General features: G+C 36.3%; 2 protein-coding genes across 2 annotated transcripts; one reads left to right on the forward strand and one right to left on the reverse strand.

Moving 5' to 3' along the window:
• Positions 1 to 453: 453 nt before the first annotated feature.
• On the forward strand, positions 454 to 12,210 carry LOC110895535 (putative 1-phosphatidylinositol-3-phosphate 5-kinase FAB1C). Its single transcript, XM_022142857.2, has 10 exons — positions 454 to 1,559; positions 2,407 to 3,138; positions 3,230 to 3,383; positions 4,260 to 4,604; positions 5,276 to 5,752; positions 6,221 to 6,552; positions 7,082 to 7,379; positions 7,478 to 8,692; positions 10,191 to 10,448; positions 11,746 to 12,210. The coding sequence occupies exons 1-10, from the start codon at positions 1,081 to 1,083 to the stop codon at positions 11,998 to 12,000; spliced, it is 4,545 nt and encodes a 1,514-aa protein (XP_021998549.1). The 5' UTR covers positions 454 to 1,080; the 3' UTR covers positions 12,001 to 12,210.
• Positions 12,211 to 16,082: 3,872 nt separating this feature from the next.
• Positions 16,083 to 18,211, reverse strand: LOC110895536 (heavy metal-associated isoprenylated plant protein 37). The gene is made up of 3 exons (XM_022142858.2): positions 18,020 to 18,211; positions 17,812 to 17,887; positions 16,083 to 17,176 (listed from the first exon to the last, which is right to left on the reverse strand). Exons 1-3 carry the CDS (start codon positions 18,056 to 18,058, stop codon positions 16,233 to 16,235), a joined length of 1,059 nt encoding a protein of 352 aa, XP_021998550.1. The 5' UTR covers positions 18,059 to 18,211; the 3' UTR covers positions 16,083 to 16,232.
• Between the last annotated feature and the right edge of the window lie 7,560 nt (positions 18,212 to 25,771).

Genomic DNA, 25,771 nt, shown 5'->3' on the forward strand with positions numbered 1-25,771 from the left:
TTAAAACACCAACAACTAACAATTATGACTTAAAACACTAACACTAGCAATAAGAAAAAAGACGAAAGTAGAACTAAGAAGAAATGTATTGATATCGAGAAAATCAGTCTTATATTGATCAAATATCGCCGATATTATCGGTACCCAATATTTTGCAGCGATGTCTCACTAGGGGACTGCTAACCAATATATCATTGATATTAACTACATAAATCCGGTTTAACATGTAACCTTTCCCGTTTAATCATCATGAAAAGTGAAATTCTTGTATAGATAAAGGGTGAGATATGCCATGTCATAAAGACTTGAGGGGGTTCAACTACAATATCCAAAAAGTGAAAGCTTTATCTTCTTTTTTTTTATTTTAATGGTGGGTCATTACCTGAAAAAGATTCTATTAGATTAGATAGCGATTAAGACAGTCAAAAAATAGACACACAAAACTAGGGTTAGATGAATACAATAATAGAGATCATGCGTGTGTATATGTATATGTATATTTTAACTACTGAAAATGAAAGCATTGCCGCTAAATTCGGAAGAAAAAGTGTTGAACCAACAACAACAACAGCAAAAACAGCAGCAGCAGCAGCACACAATCCAATCCAATTTCATACAAAGATACGAGCCCTAATTCCCCCCTTTTCATTCTCCCCCTGTTTGTTCTCTAATTAACCTCTTTAAGAATATTATTTACACTCCAATTTGGATGAAAGTTAACATTTTTATGAGTTTTTGGTGCTTGAAACACGAGGGTTTGTTTCTTTTTGTTCGAACCTTTGTTGATTGAAGTAATCAAGTTGTGGATCTGGTGTGGGTTTGATGTTTGATGATTGATTCTGCAATTGGTTAGCTAAAGTTTGTTACTTTTATATAATTTCAAAAGAAGAAAAAGATAGTGATTTGTGTTGTGTATATACATTTCTAAATTGAGATGTGTGTTGATTTCAAGATGGTCTTTTTGTTGCTTTCTTGAATCTTTTTCATCCATAGAAGAAAACCCAAGTTGTATTTTTTATTACAGTTTTTGGGTTCTATAGTTTTCGGTTTTTTAATTACTTTAGTTTCTTGACATAGGATATGTTACATACTGATAATTCACTACTAGATTTGGGTCATTTGGTTAAGTTTGTATCTTGGATTTATTGGGGAAAAAGTGATATAACAAGTGATATAAGTTCCGTGTTTGGTGAAGTCAACATGGCTGATGTTGGTCAAACCATATGTTGTGAATGCGGATTGAGAGTTTCGGAGTCTTGCGTTGGTTACCACTGTCAAACGTGTAGCCGCGTGTTTTGTGAGGGTTGTGTGCGAGTTTACGGTTCGTTTGTTGTTGTTGATGAGTTAAAAAGTGGCGTAAAATCGGAGCTTGATATCCGATCGTGCAAGTTTTGTGGCGGTTTTGAGATTAAACAGAAATTTGGGGGCAAGTTTTGTCATAAGATACATCCGTGTGATTCGCCCCGACAAAGCCCTAAACTATCGTCACCGGATTATTCCGGTGAGAGATTTGATGGGTCTTCGCTTAAAGCAGTGTCTGTTTGCCGCTCCACGGGCAGGTACCTTTTGTTTGTATATTTCTATGCAGTTAATGCGGTAAAATATCGGATATCGGTCAAGGACCGATATTTGAGATATAGGTTATCTCGGTGAGATATCGGTGGGATACCGGTAATTTTAATATAATGCAGAATTTATATATATAGCAATTTAACACCAATAATTCAGTGATATATCGGTTATATCGGTCAAATATCGGTGATATATCAGTCATATATCGGTCAATATCGCCGATAATACCGGTACCGATATTTGACACCGATATTTTTCTAAGGGACCGATATGACCGATATATCACCGATATTAACTGCATAGGTATATTTGATACTCAAGTTTGTTCCTTTCAAGAATTTTCTTGTTTATTTTGATATTTTGTCTTTTGTTTAGTTATTTTTATGTGTATTATGATTTAATCATAGTTTCTTTCTTTAGATAATTTAATTGTATTATGAAACTTTGGTCATGATTTATATAAAAATACATCATAATTCATTGAAAAACATATCTAACTCTTGAACTATACTTTTAGGGGTTCTTTGGATGTGCTTTTAAGATTAATATTGCAAGTTGAAGTCAAAACAATCCGTTTTCGGCATTTTTTAATTTTTTTTTTTTTAAGTTTGATGGTGTTACGTAACTTTTTGTCATGAACAAATCAACATATGTTACGATTTGTCCAAAATTATTTTTAGTTCTTGAACAATAGGTCAAGGGGCATTTCGATTTGTTTTTAATATGAATTTTGCAATTTAAGTTGCAATAATCAGTTTTGAGTTTTTGAGTAATTAAAATTTTATTATGGTAAAAAAACTATTTATATAATTACCTTATTTTGGTTAATGGCAGGAGTAATGAAGATGATGGAGAATATTCTTCAAAAAACATCATCAGCCCGTATAGTCTTGACAGCTCAGATGTCGATTCTAGTAGTGTCAATACCCGACACGATTTTTACCATTTCATGTCTGTCGGTTCGAGCCCATCCGACAGCCCATGTAGGACCCACTTTACTTCCACTAGACATAGCTATTCTGTACATACCGATGACCAGGGAATTCCTACGTCTATAACCGATGGTCAAAGTCCCTTTGACCACAAACCGTTGGTGCCTGTTTTAAAAAGCCACCAACATACAACTACTAACGACGATTTACCAACATTTAGGGACCAATACGAGCCGTTGGATCTTGAAAACAATGGTCTTATTTGGTTTCCTCTACCGTTACATGACGACGACGACACCGGTTTCTTCTCATATGCTGACGATGACGATGAAATGGGATCCGGTGGTGACGTTTTTTCATCAAGTGACACGCTTATGAGTGTTCTTTCAGAAAGTGGCAAAAGTTTCGAGCATAAAAAACCCTTGGAAAACGTAGTGCAGGGTCATTTTCGGGCGCTTGTATCTCAGCTACTGCAATCGGAATACGTGGCGGCAGATGATTGGCTTGATATTATAACGTCTTTAGCATGGCAAGCTGCTAACTTTGTGAAACCGGATACTAGCCGAGGTGGCAGCATGGATCCTGGCAATTACGTAAAGATTAAATGTATAGCATCGGGACGCCCTAACGAAAGGTACGCGAAAAAGATTCTTGAAATCGGTTTCTTGACGCAAATAGATGATATGGCAATTTAAAATAATCGTATTTTTTTCGTTTCTATGCAGCGTGTTTGTTAAAGGAGTAGTTTGTACGAAAAATATAAAACACAAACGCATGACCTCGCAATACAAGAACCCGAGATTGCTTATATTAGGGGGCGCGCTCGAGTATCAACGGACTCATAATCATCTGGCTTCTATTGAGACGCTACTGCAGCAGGTTATTTACTAACGGGTGGCAAAATGGGTGGGTCATATGAGTTCGGTGATGGGTCAAAACTGGTGTGTGTGTGTGGGGGGGGGGTTGACTTCGCCCAAAACATCCCTTTTTGCCGATTTTTTTTAAAGTATAGTTTACGAATGGTCCTTATGGTATACCAAAATTTTGGATTTGTTCCCTAGCTTTGCAAAAGTACACGGGTGGTCCCTGTGGTTTGCCCTTTGTAACGCATTTAGTCCCTAGCCAACAAATCTAAAGGTTTTAGCAGATCCAAGTTAGTGATTAAATTCGTTACAAAGTGCAAACCACAGGACCTTCCATGTGAATGTGTTACGAAGTGCAAACCACTGTTACCATCCATGTACTTTTGGAAAACTAGGGACCAAATCCAAAATTTTAGAAAACCACAGGGACTATCTGTGTACTCTTTTGAATAAAATGGTTAGGAGGTTTTATGCGATAAAAATACACTTGGCGACTTTCATCCCCTTTGACCCATTTCCTTTTTTCGCTAATTTGACCTGTTAGCATTGGCGAAGGATAAAAGGGGCGGGGAGGGGCGCCCGACCCCCCGAACTTTTCGCTTAGTAGTGTTATATATGTAGTTTTCGTATAGAATTTTTTGGGTATATACGTTTTCGACCCCCCGGTTCTATAGAAATTTTTTGGTATATACGTTTTCGACCCCCCCAGTCATTCGGGTCAAGCTTCGCCACTGACTGTTAGAGCTACACATAATGGAGTCAAATCGTTAACACATAGATAGGTTGACCACCTTTGTATGCTATATTTATTCCCAATATCTCATGAAAATCACAATATTTCATCTTCAAATCTTTTAAAAAGTCAAAGAAACTAAAATTCGTCAATGAACAGGAAATTGACCATTTGAAGATGATTATATCAAGAATAGAGGCTCGTCGTCCAAATGTGCTACTAGTTGAAAAGAGTGTAGCTTCATACGCACAAGAGTATCTTTTAGCCAGAGAGATTTCATTGGTTTCAAATATCAAACGGCCTTTATTGGAGCGTATTGCAAGGTGTACAGGCGCTTCTATAACTCCATCTGTAGATAAGATCGGCACCACACGTTTAGGCCAATGTGAGCTATTTCGGTTGGAAAAATTCACCCAACACCATGAAGGCGTCAGTCAGCTCACCAAGAAACCATCCAAGACATTGATGTTTTTCGATGGTTGTCCCAGGCGGTTAGGTTGCACGGTAATATTTTCATCTCTCTGAATAAGTAGAACACTGCCGCAAGTTGGGTTGACCAGAAACACTTTTAGCCTGATTTTTTTTGAGTAAAATGCAATTTTTGTCCCTGATGTCTGGCCATTTTTGCGAGTTTCGTCCAAAGGTCCGTTTTTCCGCATCTGTATCCAAAAGGTTTGAAATCTTGCCATTTTCATCCGGCTCGTTAACTCCATCCATTTTTCACCATTAAGTCAGGGGTATTTTCGTTTTTTTGTTAATTTAAAGGGCAATTTGGTCCTTTTCACTTTATGTACACGCATCTAGCATAATGTACAAGTTATTGAAATACCGAATTGCCCTTTAAGTTAACAAAAAAGACGAAAATACCCCTGACTTAACGGAGAAAAATGGATGGAGTTAGCGAGTTGGATGAAAATGACAAGAGATTTCAAACCTTTTGGATCTAGATGCGGAAAAACAAACCTTTGGACTAAATTCGCAAAACTGGCCAAAATGACGTGTTACTCCTTTTTTTATACATAACTAGCGTGTTAACTATGATAGCGAAAGCTATATCGTTATAATGGTATTCTAACTTTATGAGTAAAAAATGTTATTTGGAAAATACATGCGTTACACTTTGGGCTGCTTCCAACCCCTTTGACCTTTTTTTTTTTTTTTTAAATGTTTTTTAGGTTGTGCTAAAAGGCTCTTGTAAGGAAGAACTAAAGAAAGTCAAACATGTTGTTCAATATGCTGTCTTTGCTGCGTATCATTTATCGCTAGAAACGTCTTTTCTGGCAGATGAGGGTGCCACTTTACCTAAAATGACGATAAAGCCCTCGGAAGTTACCGACTTTCCCAAACCCGATGAACATGACGTTGCAGTTGCTGTTGACGATCATACGATGATGAATAGAAATGTCATATCTAACCCTGTTGTCGTGGAAGAAAGAATACCATCTGAATCAACCAAAAGAGTTGAAGTAACTGAGGATTCAAATGAATATTATTCAGCAACGGATAATAGCCAGAGCATATTAGTTTCGTTTTCTAACCGATGTGTGTTGAATGGTACCGTATGCGAAAGATCGAGACTTTTGCGTATAAAGTTCTATGGATGCTTTGATAAACCACTCGGGAGGTACCTCCAAGATGATCTTTTTGATGAGGTAAGTTAATAAAAATAAATTATTTATTTCATTGCATGTGTCAATTAAAAAGATTGAACCTTTGTTAATGTCATTTTGACCCCCCTTGAGTTTTACGTACGTTTCGTTATAAATCCAAGTTGGTTTCCATCTCAACGTAAATTTTCTCGGTAATGAGTCATGTCAAGTATAATACGTTTTCGTGCTTATTTTCATGTGCGTTTTCAGTTGGTCTACGTTTTGATATAAATGTTCGAAAATGAGTCGGGTCAGATATTTGACGGCTATAAGTTCTAGTTACTTTAAGTTTCAACGCTGTCGCAACGCGCGGCGGGTCAAAATACTAGTTAACAACAAAGATTGAACCTTTAGATCAGGTAAACATACATTAAAACATTCTTAAAATTGAACAATTGGTGCATGTAGTTAATAAAAAGTCGAATCAATTATTATTTTACGGTTGGATTTGATTTGGGGCTTTTCATTCAGACATCATCATGCCGATCTTGCAACAAACCAGCTGAAGCCCATGTGATATGCTATACTCACCCGCAGGGGAATTTAACAATTAATGTTAAACGACTTCCGTCCCTGAACCTACCCGGGGAGAAAGACGGAAAGATATGGATGTGGCACAGGTGTCTCCGGTGTCCCCCGGTGAACGGGGCCCCACCCGCGACCCCTCGTGTCGTTATGTCCGAAGCTGCATGGGGTCTTTCGTTCGGGAAATTTTTGGAACTTAGTTTTTCAAATCACGCAACGGCTAATCGAATTGCGGGCTGCGGTCATTCTCTGCAAAGAGACTGCCTTCGTTTCTACGGGTAAAAGGGTCTTTATAACATTAAATGAAGCGTAAATTTCTTTTTACGTCCGTTAAAGTTGAGCCAAATTACAGGCGCTGTCCTTTAACTGACGAAATTACACTGGATGTCCTTTATCAGCTGTTTCTCATCAGGCGGTGTCCTTTTGTCCTAACTTAGTTAATTTTTTTCTGTTAACTCTAAACATGTGCCACTCACATGAGGGCATAATGGTCATTTTCACTTATTTTGTTAATATATTATTTTTATTTAATTTTGTTTTAGTTATTAAGTGAAAATGACCATTATACCCTCATGTGAGTAGCACGTGTTAAGAGTTGACAAAAAATATTAACTGGGTTAGGGCAAAAGGACACCGCCTGACGAGAAACAGTAAAGATAAAGGACATCCAGTGTAATTTCGTTAGTTAAGGGACAACGCCTGTAATGACTTAAACATAAAGGACGTAAAACGCAATTTACTCTTAAATGAATATATGCATGTTTTTATGTATATGTGATTAATTTAACTTGTGTTTGATCTATACAGCTTGGGGAATATGGTGGCGTTTTTCCGCTATTCTTCGATCGATATTCTTTCCGTTCGTTTGCCGCCATCTGTACTACAGTTTGGTGGCCATGTTCAACAGGGTTGGTTAACGAAAGAAGCCGTAGAGGTTTTGAGCAAGACAAAAACGTTCTACAACGAGATATCTGATGCGCTACGTGAGACCGAACAGAAGTGTATTTCCGGTGGTGATAAACATGAGGTCTCGGATACAAGCGAGTTACGTGAACAAATCGAGGAGTTGAGAAAAGATTTGATCAAAGAAAGAGATGTATACATCGTAAGTAAAAACGATATCGAAAAAGTAAAAATATGATTTTATCCTGTTTTGTTTATTAATTACGAGTTTACGACTCTGTTTTGTTTTTTCTGAAAAAGGGCCTGCTGCAACCATGTGGTGAAGACGGTGTGACGGAAATCGATATTTTCGAACTCAACCGTTTGAGACATTCGCTGACGATCAGTTTGCAGGTTTGGGATCGAAGACTCAAGTCTTTAGATTCTTTCGATGCAAAGAAGTCAAATGTTGAGGTCAAACTTGAAAGAAGTTATTCGACTATTGAAGATATTGTTGACCATAGTCATGCAGCGGTTGACCCGGAGTTTGATCAAATTGACCAGGGGGAAGAGACTGCATTGTTTGATGAAGGGCATGCATCGTTTTTATCTGACAAGATTGACTCTGCATGGACCGGACTGTTGACCCGACCCGAGAATCCACGTTTCAGAAGGTTCACTTCCACTCCTGCTCGCGTTTACTCCTTTGATTCCGCCATGACTCTCCAAGAAAGAATGAAGGATGAAGAATCAAGAAATTACACGCGGGAAGAAGTCAAAGTCGAAGTCAAAGATCCTATTTGCAACATACACAGGAGTTACTCACAAGTTCTCCCCAACGATGATCAGAAGTTAGGATTCTTATGGAGTTCAAGTTCAAAACCGCTCTTTTCCCGAACGTCTTTTCTCCCTGACGGGGGCCGTTTGATTTGTGGTCAACACGTAGTGGTTGCGGTTTACGAAAACGAGCCGACAAGCATAATATCTTACGCGCTTGCTTCTAAAGAATACGGAGACTGGTTTACCGATAAACCGTATCTCAATCGAAATCATTCGGTAGCTTCAAAGCTTTCAGCTTGGCAATCTTTTGGCTCTAATAACGATTTTGACTACACGCGTTACGGTAGTTACGGTGCAGATGATCCGTCATCTTCGGTCCGATTGTTGTATACCGAGCCCAAAAGCTCTCATCATTTAACAATTCATTTCGACGACGAAACGGGACCCGGTGGAAAAGTCAAATTCTCGGTCACGTGTTATTTCGCGAAGCAATTTGATGGTCTTAGGAAGAAATGTTGTCGTAGTGAAATAGACTACTTGCGATCGTTGAGCCGATGCAAGAAGTGGGATGCACAAGGAGGGAAAAGCGGGGCTGAGTTCGCAAAATCGTTAGATGAACGGTTTTTAATAAAGGGAGTTACAAAAACCGAGCTAGATTCGTTTGAGGAATTTGCACCGCAATATTTCAAATACTTGACCGATTCGCTGAACACTGGAAGCCCGACCTGTCTTGCTAAAATCGTCGGTATTTATCAGGTTGATTTTTGTTACTTTTGACTTTTGTCAGTCAGTCAGTGATGATTCTTAGGGCTGTAAACAAACCGAACGAACACGAACAAGTCTTTGTTTGTGGTCGTTCATTAAGGAATGACCATGTTCATGAATGGTTCACGAACGTTTACTGAATGAGATTTTTTGTTCGTGTTCGTTCATTAAGGAAATGAACATATTCATGAACACTTATAGAACATAAACAAACGCAAACGAACACAAACAAATGTTCATAAACATACATGGACACAACCGAACAATATATATTCATTTATAATAACATCGGCATTTTTCATCAGAATGATTATGAAGAATCCACCAAAAATAAATAAGTACATAACATAACTATCCGAACATATTTGACACAATTATCAGAAACATAATTAACACAAAAACTAAGAAGTTTGTCAAGATTTAACACAAACTGAAATTGAATTGGTCAAATGAGGGATGTTGGCAGAGGCGTATAGTATAACTATGATTTCAAAATTTTGAAAACTAAAAATAGGGCTGTAAACGAACCGAACGAACACGAACAAGGCCTTGTTCGTGTTCGTTCGTTAAGGAAATAAATGTGTTTACGAACGGTTCATGAACACTTACCGAACGAGATTTTATGTTCGTGTTCGTTCATTATGGAAATGAGCGTGTTCGCGAACGGTTCATGAACACAACGGACACAAATAAATTTGGCGAACGCGACGAAGGATAAAGATAGATGGCCCAGAGAGTAGCACTCGAACTTGAATCCCTTATTGTGAAACAGAGGTCGATCGTATTCGTGAATGTAAATAATGAGAAATGAAAGGGAAATGATGCATAAAAAAGGTGAAAGTGGGTTTCCTAGTTTAATTGTCAGGGAAATAAAATAAATTAAAGTTTAATAATATAAAAAGTACAAATAAAATATAAGAAAGAACAAATATCTTCAATTAAAACACAAACATGCAAACATAAACGAACGCAAATCAACGAATGTTCACAAACACGTTCACGAACACCTTACCGAACGTTCATGAACACAATCGAACGAACGAGACCTCTGTTCATGTTCGTTCATTTAACTAATCGAACCAAATTTCTTGTTCATGTTTGTTCGTTTATTAAACGAACGAACATAAACGAACTTCCCGCCGAACGGTTCACGAACTGTTCGCTGAACGTTCAGTTCGTTTACAGCCCTAACTAAAAACAATAAAATAAAAATATAACATAAGAAAAACCTTAATGAACATAAGTGATTGAACATAAATGAACACGTTACCGAACGTTCACGAACATAAACGAACGAACACAGACTCTGTTCATGTTTGTTTGTTTTAACTTTTAACTTATCGAATGAAGATTCTTGTTCGTGTTTGTTCATTTATTAAACGAACTTCCCGCCGAACTGTTTGCTGAACGTTTAGCTCGTTTACAGCCTTAATGATTCTGTGCTCTTTTTATATGTGAACCTTGATGATGTTTACTGTAACGATGATAGGTTAATGTGAAGCATTTGAGAGGTGGGAAAGAGTCGAAAACGATTGTGATGGTGATGGAGAATTTGTTTTTCAAGAAAAACATCTCTCGAGTTTACGATCTAAAAGGGTCCGCAAGATCGCGTTATAACTCGGATATTACCGGGACGATGCTCGATATGAACTTATTGGAAGCCTTGCGTACGAATCCACTCTTTCTTGGAAGCAAAGCTAAGCGGAACCTCGAACGAGCTGTCTGGAATGACACATCTTTCTTAGCGGTATCATCTTTTGCCCTGGATAATCTAAAAACATGGGGCGTAAATAAGTAAACCATGCTATCTAGGGGTGTGCATGGGTCGGTTTTGACCAAAAACCATTACCATAACCGCGATGTCGGTTATTGGACAACCATAACCATAACCGATCGGTTATGGTGGTTATGGGTATCCGGTTTTGATGGTTATAGCGGGTCGGTTATGGGTGGTTAACCGTGTATTTAGCCTAGCTAAAAATATCTTAATTTTTTTTAACATGAAATAAATTGTTATTGCATATTTGTATATTACATAGTTTTAAGAAATACATATAGTCCATAATATTAATACCAATTATTATCGAATATTCAAATAAGTGATATGATACATTCCATAAATTCAAATAAACATTCAACCAAAACCACAAAATGATATGAAAAACCAATAAGTACTAAAAATCTTCGGTCAAAAACATCAAATATTAAAAATATGGTGAAAAGTCTTAAATCCTACAAAGATTTATTACATGTCGGTTCGGTTCGGTTATGGTGGGTATCGAAAAAATGATAACCATAACCGACCCGCTACTTTCGGTTTTCAAAAAAATCATTAACAGACCCACCGGTTTTTTATTTGGTTCGGTTTTTTCGGTTCGGTTTTGTCGGTTAATTCGGTTATGGCTCGGTTAATTCGGTTTTTTGCACACCCCTAATGCTATCCATATGGTTAATGAACTTAGTTGCACATGTTTGCACATATTAGACCAAGAAATTTCATATAACGAAGAGTAAAATGCTATTTTCGTCCCTGGGGTTTGGCTAGTTTTGCGACTTTCGTACGAAGGTTTGTTTTTTCGCATCTGGATCCAAAAGGTTTGAAATCTTGCCATTTTCATCCAGTTCGTTAACCTCCATCCATTTTTATCTGTCAAGTCAGGGTATTTTCGTCTTTTTGTTAACTTAAAGGGCAATTCGGCCTTTTTCATTTTATGTACAAGCATTTAGCATAATGTACAAGTATTCAAAAGGATGGAAATACCCTCTTTAAGTTAACTAAAAAGACGGAAATACCCCTGACATAACAGAGATAAATGGATGGAGTTAACGAGCTGGATGAAAATGGCAAGATTTCAAACCTTTTGGATCCAGATGTGAAAAAACAAACCTTTGGACGAAAGTCGCAAAACTGGCCAAATCTTAGGGACGAAAATGACAGTTTACTCTATAAAGAATAAAGTTGTAATCTTTTCAAGACCCCTTTATGTCATATGTGCATTAAAAGTTGTACGTTTCATCGACGTGAATCTTGTGGTGTTGTGCAGTCGATTGACGTGATGGATTACTCATTGTTGGTTGGAGTCGATGAAGAGAATAAAGAACTGGTTCTAGGTATTATCGATTTCATGCGACAGTATACATGGGATAAGCAACTCGAAACATGGGTTAAAGCATCCGGGATTCTCGGTGGCCCCAAGAACGCGTCACCAACGATCATATCTCCAAAACAGTACAAACGAAGGTTCCGAAAAGCCATGACCAGTTATTTTCTTACTGTGCCGGATCAATGGTCGTTGTGACGAGATATCGCGGTTATAAACTTATAATCTATTATTCATTTGTATACAAATGTAGCAAGCAGGAAAATATTTGTATATGTGAGGCCTATGACATGAATTAAATGAAAATGTTCATGAAATAAATAGGCTCATTCTATTTTCACCCCCCCTATTTACTAATTACACCCCCCTATCAAAAACATCACATCAATCAATTATTTGGTTTTTGTTTTTAGCATGTTTTGTCTTTTTGCTGTCTTTTTTATTCATTTATTAAATTATTAGTTATTTAGTATTTGTTTATTATTTAATTAGTTAGTATTATTATTATTATTATTATATTTATTATTAGTTGTAGTAATGATATAGTATTTATTATTAGTTTTTATTATTATAATTTATCAAATTATATTTATAGCTATAACAAAAGCTATATAAAAATAAGTACTTTTTTACAAAATTATTATCATTTAATAATTTACATACCGAGGTTTAATCTATACTCCCCCCAAATGTGGCAGGTTGTGCTATCCAAGACTTATACATATTTTGACGTGATTCAAATATATTCTCCCAGCCAGCTGCATCATTTTCTCTCATTAATTTCCATAGGTTGTTTGTGCTGGCAATTGGATACTCTCCTTGCAATTCTACCATTATAAAATGGTTACCATTCACGTGTGCAATTGTAATTATTTTTTTTCTGGGAACTCGTGAGGGCCTCTCCAAAGCGAAAAACAAGTAGAACTGTTTCTTTTTTCTTGAGATAAAAAATGAACGATCACATTAAACTTGTTCGCAATCAAGAATCCTGCCTCTGGCATAATCATCCAGTGTTTTTCAGGTGCAAACCCCGATCCTGACCAAGCCAAGGACGTGAACACATCTTTGAATGAGCCTAAGAAAGCCTTAGTGTACTTATTTCTAAACTCGAGTAGCTCTTCCATCAGTGATCTCCGGATAAATAACCATTCATCTTCACCGTACCCGAGAGCAGAAGCTGTCGCCCGAAACCCACAATTTCCATCACCTAACGCGTTATGTATGCGTGTAACATACGCATGGAAGATTTTTGGAATTAGATGAATATAGTTGTGTATCACCTGTGATGCTTGATCTTGGTTCAACCCCATGAAGTCATAGCCTGGCGCACTTGTAGAGTTGGCGAAAGAACTTTGTCCGACAATATCTTGGTTCAACCCCATGAAATCATATCCCGGTGTGTTTAAAAGGTGCCACCTATAAAGTAATCGGGTAGCATTCGGAAAAACTTTCTCGCATGCATTCATCAGAGCTAACTCCCTGTCCGTAACTATAACACGTGGTTGTTGCATGCTCATCTCATCTAGAGTTGATTTTAAACAGTTTAATGCCCAAAGATATTTCTCCTCTGTTTCTTTACGCATAACTGCAAAAGCTATGGAGATTGTCTTGTTGGTAGAAGTTACACCAACAATTTCAAGAAAAGGCAATTTATACTTGTTCGTATTGTATGTGACATCCATAAGCAACACATGTGGAAAATCAAGGAAGTACTTGTATGAGATTTTAGGAACAAAGAATAAGTCTTCCAACATGTTTGAAACTCTATTGGTAGAAATTTCAAAAGTATACCCTTTATCATTTAAATGAGACATTAGCACCTTCATCAAAGATTTCCCTTTATGATCCATTGCTCGAATTTTATCACGTGCGTTATATATGTTTTTAATTGTAGAGACATTATTTTCATCACGCTCCTTCAAAACACCTAATATATCTTTTGGGAACACACCCTTCCCCGTCAACTCTGCCACCAATTGGTGTTCATTAGGTGTCAATCGTTTGAGGATTGGGTGTCCCTCCATATATTCTCCGGGTGGATGATTATGCTCACCAGGTTTTACTTTTAACGTCCAAGAACCATTCTTTTTTGAAAATTTCCCTACCATTTCAAACGGGCAATTTATCTTTCTAGTGCCGGTCTCTCTACTTGAATCTTTATCTGATTTATACACACCACCACGATCACACATAAGTACAACTTTAGACACGTAGCCATTTTTAGCTTTCAATCTTTTAGTCACAATGGCGTAACCAAGACTACGTCCGGTGTTTCTAACCCATTCCATCAACTCTTCACGAGACTTGAACACCTAAAAGTGAACTAATATTAGTTACAAAATATTAGGTGAACAAGCTTGAGTAGTTACAAAATATATATTATCCAAACAAACTCATTTAAACTAAAACAAGACCCTTAACCTAGCTAGATTATATAACTAAGTTGAAACTTGAAATATGGGAATTAAAAACTATACCTGATCTGTTGAAAATCCAGACATCTCTTTAACTTTTCTGAATGCTATGATGAAACATAAATAGATCACTCTTTGAACAAGTAAATTTATGCAGCTCTTTGAATAGCTTTCTCAAGTATATGAAACGAATGCACTGAAGTTCCCAATTTTGGAGGAAACTGGTGATATTTTGGAGGAAATATCAACTATTTAATATCACCACATAGAACTTGCAGCAATAATAGCACGGCTCATATGAGCTTTTTGTGTTCATTATTATACTTGCTACGATAGCACCAATAATATTATCATCTTTTTAGGTAAAAATAATATGATCATGTCTTCATTATTGTTTGTTGTTTGCAGAGAATAATCATGTCTTCATTATTGTTTGTTGTTTGGATTTAATATCACCACGAGATAGTTGCACACCAATAATTTAAGCACTAAAAAGGTAAAAAAAAAAAAAAGTAAAAAAAAACTAATAATTTGAAACCACCACCACGTTTTTTATCAATTTTAATAATAATAATAATAATAATTCATTACTAATAGTAAATAATAATAATAATAATAATAACAAAAATATAAAAAGACAATAAAATAAAATAAAAAAGACAACAAAAAGACAACAAAAAGACTAAAAACAAAAATCAAATGATTGATGGATGTGATGTTTTTATAGGGGGGTGTAATCAGGAATTAGGGGGGTGTGTATAGTATCACCCAATAAATACCAGTCTGCTTAGTGCTTACATATTTTTAATGCACAAGGTACAAATTAGTAGTGCATGACAGCACATGAAGTGAGGGTTCTGTCTGTCTGGAAATATTGATGACCATTGGAATGGACAACTGTTAAGACACAAAGTACAAGTTATTAATACTCCACGTGAAATTTAATTTATTATATTGGATAAGACTTTTGAAACCGTACATGTTTCTTTGCTTGAATTGAATACTTATACTATATTATACAGAGTGGTTCCCAGAGAAAAAATGTTAGTGTTCGTAAGTAAATTTAGAAAAAACACTATTTATGCTATGTAACTTTTTAATTTGAGAGTGGTTCTGAGGGGAAAACAGAAAAAATGTTACTGTTCGTAAGTGAATTTGGAGAAAATACTATTCACACTGTATAACTTTTTAATATGAGTTAAATAAATGTCATTTTAGTGCCTGTCGTTTGAGTCATTTTGTCGGTTTATTCCAAAGGTTTGAAACGTTGTCATTTTAGTCCAAATAGTTTCAAACGTTGCCATTCTAGTCCATTAGGTTAACTCCATCCATTTTTTCTGTTAGCTAGAAGGGCAATTCAGTCATTTTATATGGTCAAATTGCCCTTCTATTTAACAGAATTATATATTAAATTACCGAAACACCCTTCTAGTTAACATAAAAAATGAATGGAGTTAACCCAGTGGACTAAGATGGTAATGTTTGAAACTATTTGGACTAAAATGACAACGTTTCAAATCTTTGGACTAAACTATTTTTACCCGTCCCTAGCCCGCGGGTGAATTCGACAGTAGAATGTGTTATTTTTAAGCAACTATTTCTATAAAGTATTCAAAACCAACTTATATAACCCTAGAATAATTGATAGAATAATATTTTCACTACGAAACCAAATTCCAAAATTTTCTACCTTAAAAGTTCGGTTGAGCCCCTGACTATCTGCCTAGAAAATAAATCTTGGGTCTGCGACTGACTGAAGGCTGAAGCCACCGATCCCTTTGAAGAAATCAAGGACTTTAGTTATGTAATTTTGATTAAACAGAAATTAAATATAAAAAAAAATGTGATGCCACTTCAAACACAAGAAGTCAAGAACTAAGGAACAACCCTTATTAAACTAGTCATTTCAACATAGTTAACAAAAAAAAGAAACATCAAGAGCATCATCCATTACAACAAATCAAACTTCTTTAACCATACCACACTAAAGGTCTAAACCTCATCCACTTTCACCCCTCACATGATTGAACAACTGCTTGTGTTTTCATCACCCATCATGTTGACACCACCACCACTACTACTACCGCTACCGGTGTAGTAGCAGCCGTTCGGATACTCATAGTACGGGTACGGTTCAGGGTTGTAGTTGTAGTAGTAGTAACCAGTGGTTGGTGGCATGATAGGAGACCGCTGGTGGTACATCGCTTGCCGGTTTTGCAAGTTCATCATCAACGATGCAGCCGCAGCCGAGTGGTTGTTGTACTCTTGTTGCGGCTGGCTGTACCCGAACCCATTCATGTTCATCATCATATGTTGACCAACTTGTTGACCACCATTAGGCATTTCAAATCCTCCAAGATTACCACCACCACCACCAACACCACTAACACCAAGACTGTTCATTATGGAGGTCAAGTCATTTACACTTTTGCCCTCATTCATATTCTCAAAATTCCCTTTTTGCCCTCCTCCCACATTTTGACTTTTCTTCCCATTTCCATTGTTGGGTTGACTTTTGTTTTTTGAATTTTTTGGACCATTTCCAGTACCTGCACCCGCACCCGCACCTGCACCGGCTTGTTGTTGTTGTTGTTTCGGCCGCAAAAGCCCCAACTGGGTTGACTTTTGTTGACTTTTCAGAAACCTTAAATCCTCATCATCTTCAAAAAGATCATCATCTAGTCCAGAAGTCAAAGGTTGACCCTTTTCCTGTTTTTTCAAGGATTCAACCCCTTTGATGACATTTTCTTTCTGATTTGTGTTTTTCTTGTCATCTTTTTTCAAAATTCCTTTCGGATTTTGCTGATTTTGACTTTGACTTTGGTTGTTGTTTGACTTGTTTGACCAAATTTCAGCATGTTTACCAGCTTTCACAAGCTTCTTTAACAAAATTGCAGAGTCTACACTTCCTGAAACTGTTACCTTTTGTTGCTCTGCATCTATGCTCACTTGATACACACCTGTATAATAATAACTTGTACATTGTGCATCAAAACATGTACATTACAAAAGCCATGTAATTTTAGTAATTTACATCATATCTTGAACATCAAAAGTTTATTTTTTTTAACAGATTACTTGTACATTATGTAATTTGTTACTTTGGCATTTTAATGAAAATTTCATTTTAGGGGCCAAAAAAAAAAAAAAAAAAAGCCATATCAGAGGATTTAGACTTTTAGCAGCATCAGCACTGAAAAAGGACTTGACAAAGCATTACATCACAAGAACATCACATTTTTGCATAAATTTCAAATCTTTATCAAAATCCCATTTAACTTTATACATGAAAACAGTCACAAAAGGTAATTAAATCCTTTTTTCAGAGCTAAAGTTCCCAAATTTAAATGAAACATGTTACCAAGATTGTACATTATGCACAAAAAAAGTAGCATACATCTCTAAATTTACTAATTTTAGCTATGAAATAAAGTGTTTAAGTTTTGAAATTTATCATGCATTATGTCACAAGAAGACCACATTTTGCATAAAGTTTTGAAATTTATCAAAACCCATATCACAATTTTGCTAGATTTATCACATTATTATTACATTTAAACACAACTTTTAGAGAAAGAAAGAGAAAAAATATTACCTTCAATTCTCTGAAGAATTTTCTTGACTTTTTGTTTGCAGCCATCACAGTGCAGGTTCACTCTCAAAGTACATGTCTGTGGATAAAAAAAATAAAAATAAATAAATAAATAAATATAAATACAACCATGAAGAACTAAAAATCAAGAATGTGAAGAATCAAAAGGATTTTTTTTTAATTAAAAAAATAAATAAAAAGGGGGGTGAACTTGGATCTTGAGAAGCTTAAAGTCTTCATCTTTAGCCATCTCTTTGAGTGGTGTTTTGGATTTCCAGAAGAGCAAAAAGAAGGATACAAAGAAAGCTAATATGTAATGTAGCACTCTGACTGAACACAAGGGTAAAAGTGGTAATTCAGAATAATATATAATTTTTTTATTACTGCATTTCTGACTAGTTTTTACAAGTTTTATGGAAAAACATATTTCAAGTTTTCCTTGGAAGTGAATGATTAAAAAAAATAAAGAAGAAGAATTTATTTATTATATAAGAGTTGCTTCTTGAGCTATGAACTACTCAAAAGTACTTTAAAAGAATCAAAAGATAGACACTTGTGGTTATTTTAGTTAATACGTTTTCCCAAGCTATGATTCTTTACTTGAAACAATTAATTTATTTATTTTTGTTATTTTTCTTATTTTTTTAAACCTCATACCGAATTAACAAATATGTGTAATATTTGTAGTTATATTTTTGGTTTAATATTATAAAACTAATATACTTTCTTGTGTTAACAAGTGTCACTAAATTTGTTAAATATGCATGTAATTATAATTTTTTTAAAAATAATTACCAGTCGACTTTTAAACTTGTTAAACTAAGTTGGTATTCATTATTTGTGTTCGAAATATTGAATGCTGGTTTATCAAATTTTAATTAGTTTAAGGGTAACAAGTCATTAAGGGGTTGTTTGTTTACCTCTTAATTGGACTCTTAATGGTTCAGACCTCTTACTGGTTCAATACTTAATGGTTAAAACTGTTTGTTTCGTGAGCAGATGTCTGAATGGTTCAGACATTTGCCGCTGAATGATTAAGCATTATACTGAGTCTGAATGGTTAAGACCTGTAATCTGAATTTGTCAGACATTTGCCTCTGAACAGTTAAGTATTATACTGGTTTAGCATTTAATGGTTCAGATCTCTTACTAGTTCAACACTTAACCATTCAGATGCTGTCAAACGACTCCTAACTTAAAAAAAAAAACTCACAAGTGTGTGTATTTTACACATGCAAATTTTTTAATATATGAAACTTTGACATATAATTTTTCATATATTTTTAACAAAATTATCAATTTTAATAAACTATAGTTATGATACATTTTACTAGGAATATAAGGAAATACAGAATTTTAACATGGAGAAAAATAAGGAAGTATAATAATTTTTTATAGTATTTTTTTTTTCTTTATAAAAAGCTTTTACGACATGAATTAGCGTACGAAAAGCAAAAAGTTTATATGCATGCGACACAGGAAGTAGCCTTGCCCCTACCTACGTCTCCTCAGATGAAAATAATTGGAGTGATGCTGTATTTTCTTTTAAGTTAATAATTAATATTATATATTATATATTATAAATTATAAATTAGGAAGTTTTTTTGCACCTTTTCCAAAAAAAAATGACTTTTTACTTTTATCTCAAAAGTTTTACCTTTTGTAATTTTAACCATATATAAATTTGTTTTTTTCTTTACTTTTCACCCAAAACTTTTCATTATTTGCAATTTAACTTCACAACTTTTGTCACTTATACTTTTCATCTTTCGCAAATTTTCGTTTTACGTATAGTTCTAAATTTTTCGAGTTAATACGACGCAACGTGCATGTGTGGTTCAACGTTTTTGCCTCTATTTTTCCATGTTTGACAGGTTCGTCACAACACGCATATCCTAGGTCGAGTCAGTGTTGGTGGTCGATGACGGTTGTGTGACATTAGTACTATTTGACACCGTCTTACGCCGCGTTGCAACGCGAGGTGTGCTTTGGGAGGTTTTTCAAAGAAAAAATAGTTATGCATATGGTTGTACGTTGGCTTTGGGGGTTTTTAAAAAAAAAAGATTTTTTTTTTACTTTTCACCCAAAAGTATTTCATAAATTACTTTTAACCCAAAACTATTTGTTTTTTTTTACTTTTAACCCAAAACTTTTTATCTTTTGCAATCTATCCTCATACCTTTTTTTACTTTCAACTTTGGTCCTTTATAGTTTTCATTTTCCGCAAATTTTTCGCTTTATGGTTGGTGCTAAATTTTGTGACATAACACATCGCAACGTGTGTCTTTGGCTTAACGTTTTTACGTTTCGTTCTAAATTTTGCGAGTTAACACGATGCTACATGCGTGTGTGGGTCAATGTTTTACATCGTCTATTTTTCCACGTTTGACAGGTTTAACATAACGTGCAGGTCCTAGATCGACTTAGTTATAACTAAAGAATCCCCGCCGCATTGCGGCGGGTCGCAATCCTAGTTTAATATTATTTTTCATTTCTTACAATTGTGAAATTAAAAACTAAGTTTTAAATAAATTATAATTAAATTTTTTAATAACTCAGATGATGTTATATTAGTCAACGATTTTAAGGTTTTGAGTGTAAAATATAAAATTCATTTTGGCAAAACTTTTGAGTATAAAATATGAAATTCATTTTGGCAAAAACAAATAAGGTATTAAGAACTTAAGGTATATAAAATCCTAATCAGTGTTATCATATTTTCATTTTTGTAACGTAAGTTTGTTTTGAGTTTATTATAAACATACAACTCCACTCGGGCGGATCTAGAAAAAAAACTTTATAGGGGCAACGTTTCAAGAAAAAAGGTTAAAAAAATTGAAAAACGTCAAATTTTTCCAAAATTTATACTCCCGTTGTAGCGTCAAGGGGTAACAGGGGTTACCCCTTGTCAAGAGGTAGGTCCGCCCCTGACTCCACCGAGCATATGAACTTAAAAATCACATCTTTATTGTATTTTTTAAGCTGTTAAAATATTGCTTTTGATAGGAGATCGGGTTTAAATACAAACATACTGCTCCCTTTTATTAGGTGAAATGGATTTGTGGTGGGAGGGGGGGGGGGGGGGAGCACAACTGCTACAAGCAACGGTTAGTAATGGCGCTTGGTGGCGGTGAGGGTCGTTGGGACAAGGTTGTTCCGTGATAGTGGTCACATGTTGGGAGAGTTAAAGTACACTTTGGAAGGCTATGGAGCAAAATGAGACAAACATAGTAAACTATTGGAACAAAATGACTATTTTTAAAAGATTTAGACAAAATCATTAAAACAACCAAGCCACATGAAACATAACGAAAGTTTACTCTTTTAAAGTTTGTCTTAAAAATCGTTAGCACTACTTTTGAATGTATATTTCGCCCACTTTTTTTTTCCTACACGATTTCAATTTTTTTTTTTTTCATGAACCTTCCTTCATGTTACCTTTTCTACTTTTCATGCATCATGCTACTACTTAAGACTTTCCACAAACTACTAAGTTTCATATAAGATAATTGGTCACACCCTTCCACATATGCCATATGGTCCTCATAATTGTACATCTAACTTTTCTAGCATTACTTTTCTAAAAGAAATATGAAAAGGCATCACTTAGGTTAAAAAATAAAGTGGGCTAAAAGTACGATCGAATTCATAAAGTTGAATTGGATTTCTAAACCCTTCATAGTTTTTATGCCCTCTAGTTGTAAACAGGGGTGTTTTTCAGCCTTTGGTGTTTTAATCGGGTTTTGGGATAAGAAAACTTATCCAATAACTGAACCATTATAAGCTCAGGTTAATTTGGATCAGGTTAATCGAATTTGTGTTAATTCAGACCGGGTTTTAATTGCCAATCGGTTTATTTTAACATTAAGCATACATTATTAATTTTTTCTATGAATTTCTGAAAGGAATAAACAAATGCAATCTATATATATATATAAATGAGATGTGATTTGGGCTAGGTGGCATTGGATTTGGGACATTTTTGCTGATGTGGCAACTTATATTTTTGAGTTTAGGAGGGAATTCTCAGATGCCTTCATCATTCACGATTTTAACCAAAAAGTGGCGGGATCTGGCTGTGATTCGGGTCACCCAATATTAAAAAACGGATCCTATATATCATCTTTACCAGACCACCATATCTCATAACCTCACTTTTCACAAACCCTACATACCATTTCCTAAATCTGCTTCTTCGTTTTTCAGAGATTCATCGTCCTTAGGTATGTTATTATGCCATTCCTTCTTTTTTTTCGTATTGTTAATCTAATACATCTTTGATTTTTTTCGATTTCATCAACTATCTTACATATTCAGATGAGATTCATAAGGACGATAATGTTTTGATGCTTTCTTCATCTTCATGTAAATGCTATTTGTTTCATGTTTCCAGATTTGAAGAGATCGATTTGTTTGCTGTTTAATAATGATTTACGATGTGTTTTGTCATATCTAGGGTTTGCTTGTGGTCTTTCGTATCCGTCCAAACCCTAATCGACCGGAGAAATTGTGACAACTCGAACTTTAGACTTATCTTGTAACGTTACGTGCTTATGTGAAAGTTTACTATTTAATGATTTTATGGAATGTTATATGCTTTATGTGTTACGGGTATGTATGTTAAGCACACAACCCAAATCGCACAACGACCCACACACCCACTCGACCGCACAAGGCCTTTGGGCCGTATAGCTTGCAATCGGACTTCAAGGGCAGCCCAAGTAAGGGCCGGCCCATTGCCTTTACACGTACAAACACACATGAGGGGAGTGCACCTCATTTGTTACAAAATACATCACAACACACTCAAACCCTAGTTCTTCCTTCTCGTTGCTTGGAACCCGACAGCACACACACCCTTACAACCGAAGATCATTCCTTGTTCGGATCATCCTTGTTCCTTCTCTAATCCGGTTAGTATGTTAAGTGTTTGTTGTTGTTATTTGATGTTGTGTTATAGCTATTAATGTCAAGATGAATCGGCTTATAGGTGTTTAGCAAATATAATCGGATTGTTTGATATATGAAACCGAATGATGTTTGTTAACCGGATATAGGTTCATATGAAATAGATGGCATGATTATGAAATCGGAAGTATATGATGATGTTATCCACTGTGTTGTTTGATAGATTCCGATTGTTAACTTGTTATTGCTCGAAGTAAATCGAGTTATGGTGAAGTGATCGGTTGTATGTTCATGTGAATCGTTAGACTATTGTTTGTGATTATAAACATGATTAGGGTTTATGTGAATATGGTGCTAAAGACCTTGTTTGATCGATAATCACTATGATTCGAAAGGGGTTAGTTGTTGATTGATATGATAAGTTTGGAAATTGATTTATTATGTAACCGATTACCATAAGTTTCGAGTAATTCAAATGGATCGCACAAGGTCAGATTTCATGAAATCTGATCTGAATCGCACATGTTTAAACGCACAAGATCAGGATCATCACGTAAGCTTTCTGATCGCACAAGACCATCCCGTCGCACAAGCTTGACTGGATCGCACAAAGGTAACTGGACCGCACAAGCTGCTATGGACTATTTAGTTGGGCCGTTATATTTTTGGACTACTTATGCCATTGGGCCGGACAGGCCCAAAGGCCGATCGCACAACCTAGTCATTCGCACAAGGTTTACTGATCACACAAGTTATATGTTTTATTTAACTGTTGGGCCGGATGGTATGTTGGGCTGGGCTAACTCAAAATCGCACAACCCGGCCGGATCGCACAACCCGATCCGGACCGTACAAGTCGCATATGTGTATTTATTTTGGGCCGAGATGTGTTACTTGTTTGTATGATAGTTGGGCCGGTTACTTAGTTAACCACTTATGATGTTGGGCCGGGTACATATGGGCTTATATTTTAGAACGCACAAGTATGAATATGATATGCTCTTGACTGTTAACGTACCAAACGTGTTGCCATGAACTATACGTGCTCGTGACTTGTTAGACTATATGTAAACATACGCGTATTACTTGAAGTCAAAACCTGACTTGTGTGGTAACCCCTGTTAGGACGCGGTTGACCACCCTTAGTTCAAGAACCTTTTTGTGTATCTGCCGAGCAAACCAAGGTGAGTTCACACAGCCAAGGCATGGGATTCCCGGGTTGGGAATTGGGTTGGAATGTTTAATATGGAATGATTACTCGTACTTACGCAATCACTAGACTATAGACCATCGTCCTCAGGATAGTCAGGACACTTACGTAAAACCTACGTAAACTAGTATCTACCATTGTCTCCCGGGTCGGGAGGACACTTACGTAAATCCTGCGTAACCTAATACCCACTACTGTCTTCCGGGTCGGAAGGACACTTACGTAAATCCTACGTAAACCCCACGCGTACCACTGTCCTCGGGGAAGGGCACTCACGTAAATCCTGCGTGACCTAGTACGTATTCCTGTTCTCGGTTTAAGAAGAACACATGGTTGTAAATAGTCTAGTAAGTATCATAATGGGAAGCCCCCATTGTAAAGGATAAATGTGAGAATCCCTCACCAGTAGTATATACTTGTATGGGAATCCCCCACTAGATGAACTTACGCATTATTAATACGAACTTACTTTCTGTGAACTCGCTCAACTAGTTGTTGATTATCTGCTGCATGCCTTGCAGGACCTTAGGTACATTATGGAGCTTGCACAAGGAGGAGCAGGTCGTTGTGGGCAAATGGATCGTGAATGCTATTTGAACACTTATGATATTACATACATTAACACTTACGTTTGGGTTTTACTTTAAAGCTTCCGCTACACTTAATTATATTGGTTTGATAAACACCTTTCGTATTGATGGATAATTTTTACTATTTATTACATGTTCAATATGATTGGTGGCTTGATCCTGGTCATGTCACGCCTCCAAGCGGTGGTACTCCGCGTGTGGGATTTTGGGGGTGTGACAGATTGGTATCAGAGCCATTGGTTGTAGAGAACTTGGTTTTAATATGGGAAAACGTTTTTATTAAAACCAGACTATAACCAGAACAGTGCTCTCAACGATCCACAACGATGCTTCGCTCCACGTGCAAGACTCGACATCTTAGGTAATAAGGTTTATGTTTATTGCCTGTTTGCTAGAACTGCTTAGAACTTTGCTCGCATTACGCTTAGATACACATGACTTTATTACATGAGAATACCTACGTGCTTACACTTTTCTGTCATCGCCCTACTCGCGAACCACTCTCACTTACGTTACTTTTACTATGAAGATCATGTCTGGACGGATTAACATGACTCAAGCCCAGCTAGAGGCTCTCGTACAAGCTCAAGTTGCTGCGGCACTTGCAGCTGCTCAAGCAGGTAGCATATCCTGTAGTCATAACTTACACTAGGATCTTTAGATCCTACACTCCGAAACTAGCCCTTGTATTTAAACTTTGCCCTATTCGTACACAATAGGTCAACCAGCGCAGCAGCAAGTTTGCACTTTTAAGAACTTCATGGACTGTCGTCCAAGTACTTTCAGTGGCACGGAAGGGGCAGTGGGACTACTCCATTGGTTTGAAAAGCTAGAGTCAGTATTCGAGATGTGTGAATGCACTGAGGCTCGCAGGGTGAAATACGCCACTGGCACGCTAGAAGGAATAGCACTAACTTGGTGGAACGCCCAAGTTCAGATCTTAGGGTTGGCAGCTGCTAACGCCACACCCTGGAACGAATTCAAAGAACTTATCAAGCGTGAGTACTGCACAAGGGATGATATCCACAAGTTGGAGAATGAGTTTTATCACTTGAAGATGACGGGGTCAGAGATAGAAGCTTACACGAAGCGATCGAACGAACTGGCTATTTTGTGTCCAACCATGGTAGACCCTCCCATCAAACGCATCGAGTTGTACCTCAAGGGTCTAGCCTCAGAAATTCAGAGCCATGTTACATCGGCTAACCTCGACAATATCCAAGACATCCAGCGTCTTGCTCATCGCCTCACGGAT

This window comes from Helianthus annuus, chromosome 12, assembly GCF_002127325.2.
Source record: "Helianthus annuus cultivar XRQ/B chromosome 12, HanXRQr2.0-SUNRISE, whole genome shotgun sequence".
NCBI classification, from domain to species: Eukaryota; Viridiplantae; Streptophyta; class Magnoliopsida; order Asterales; family Asteraceae; genus Helianthus; species Helianthus annuus.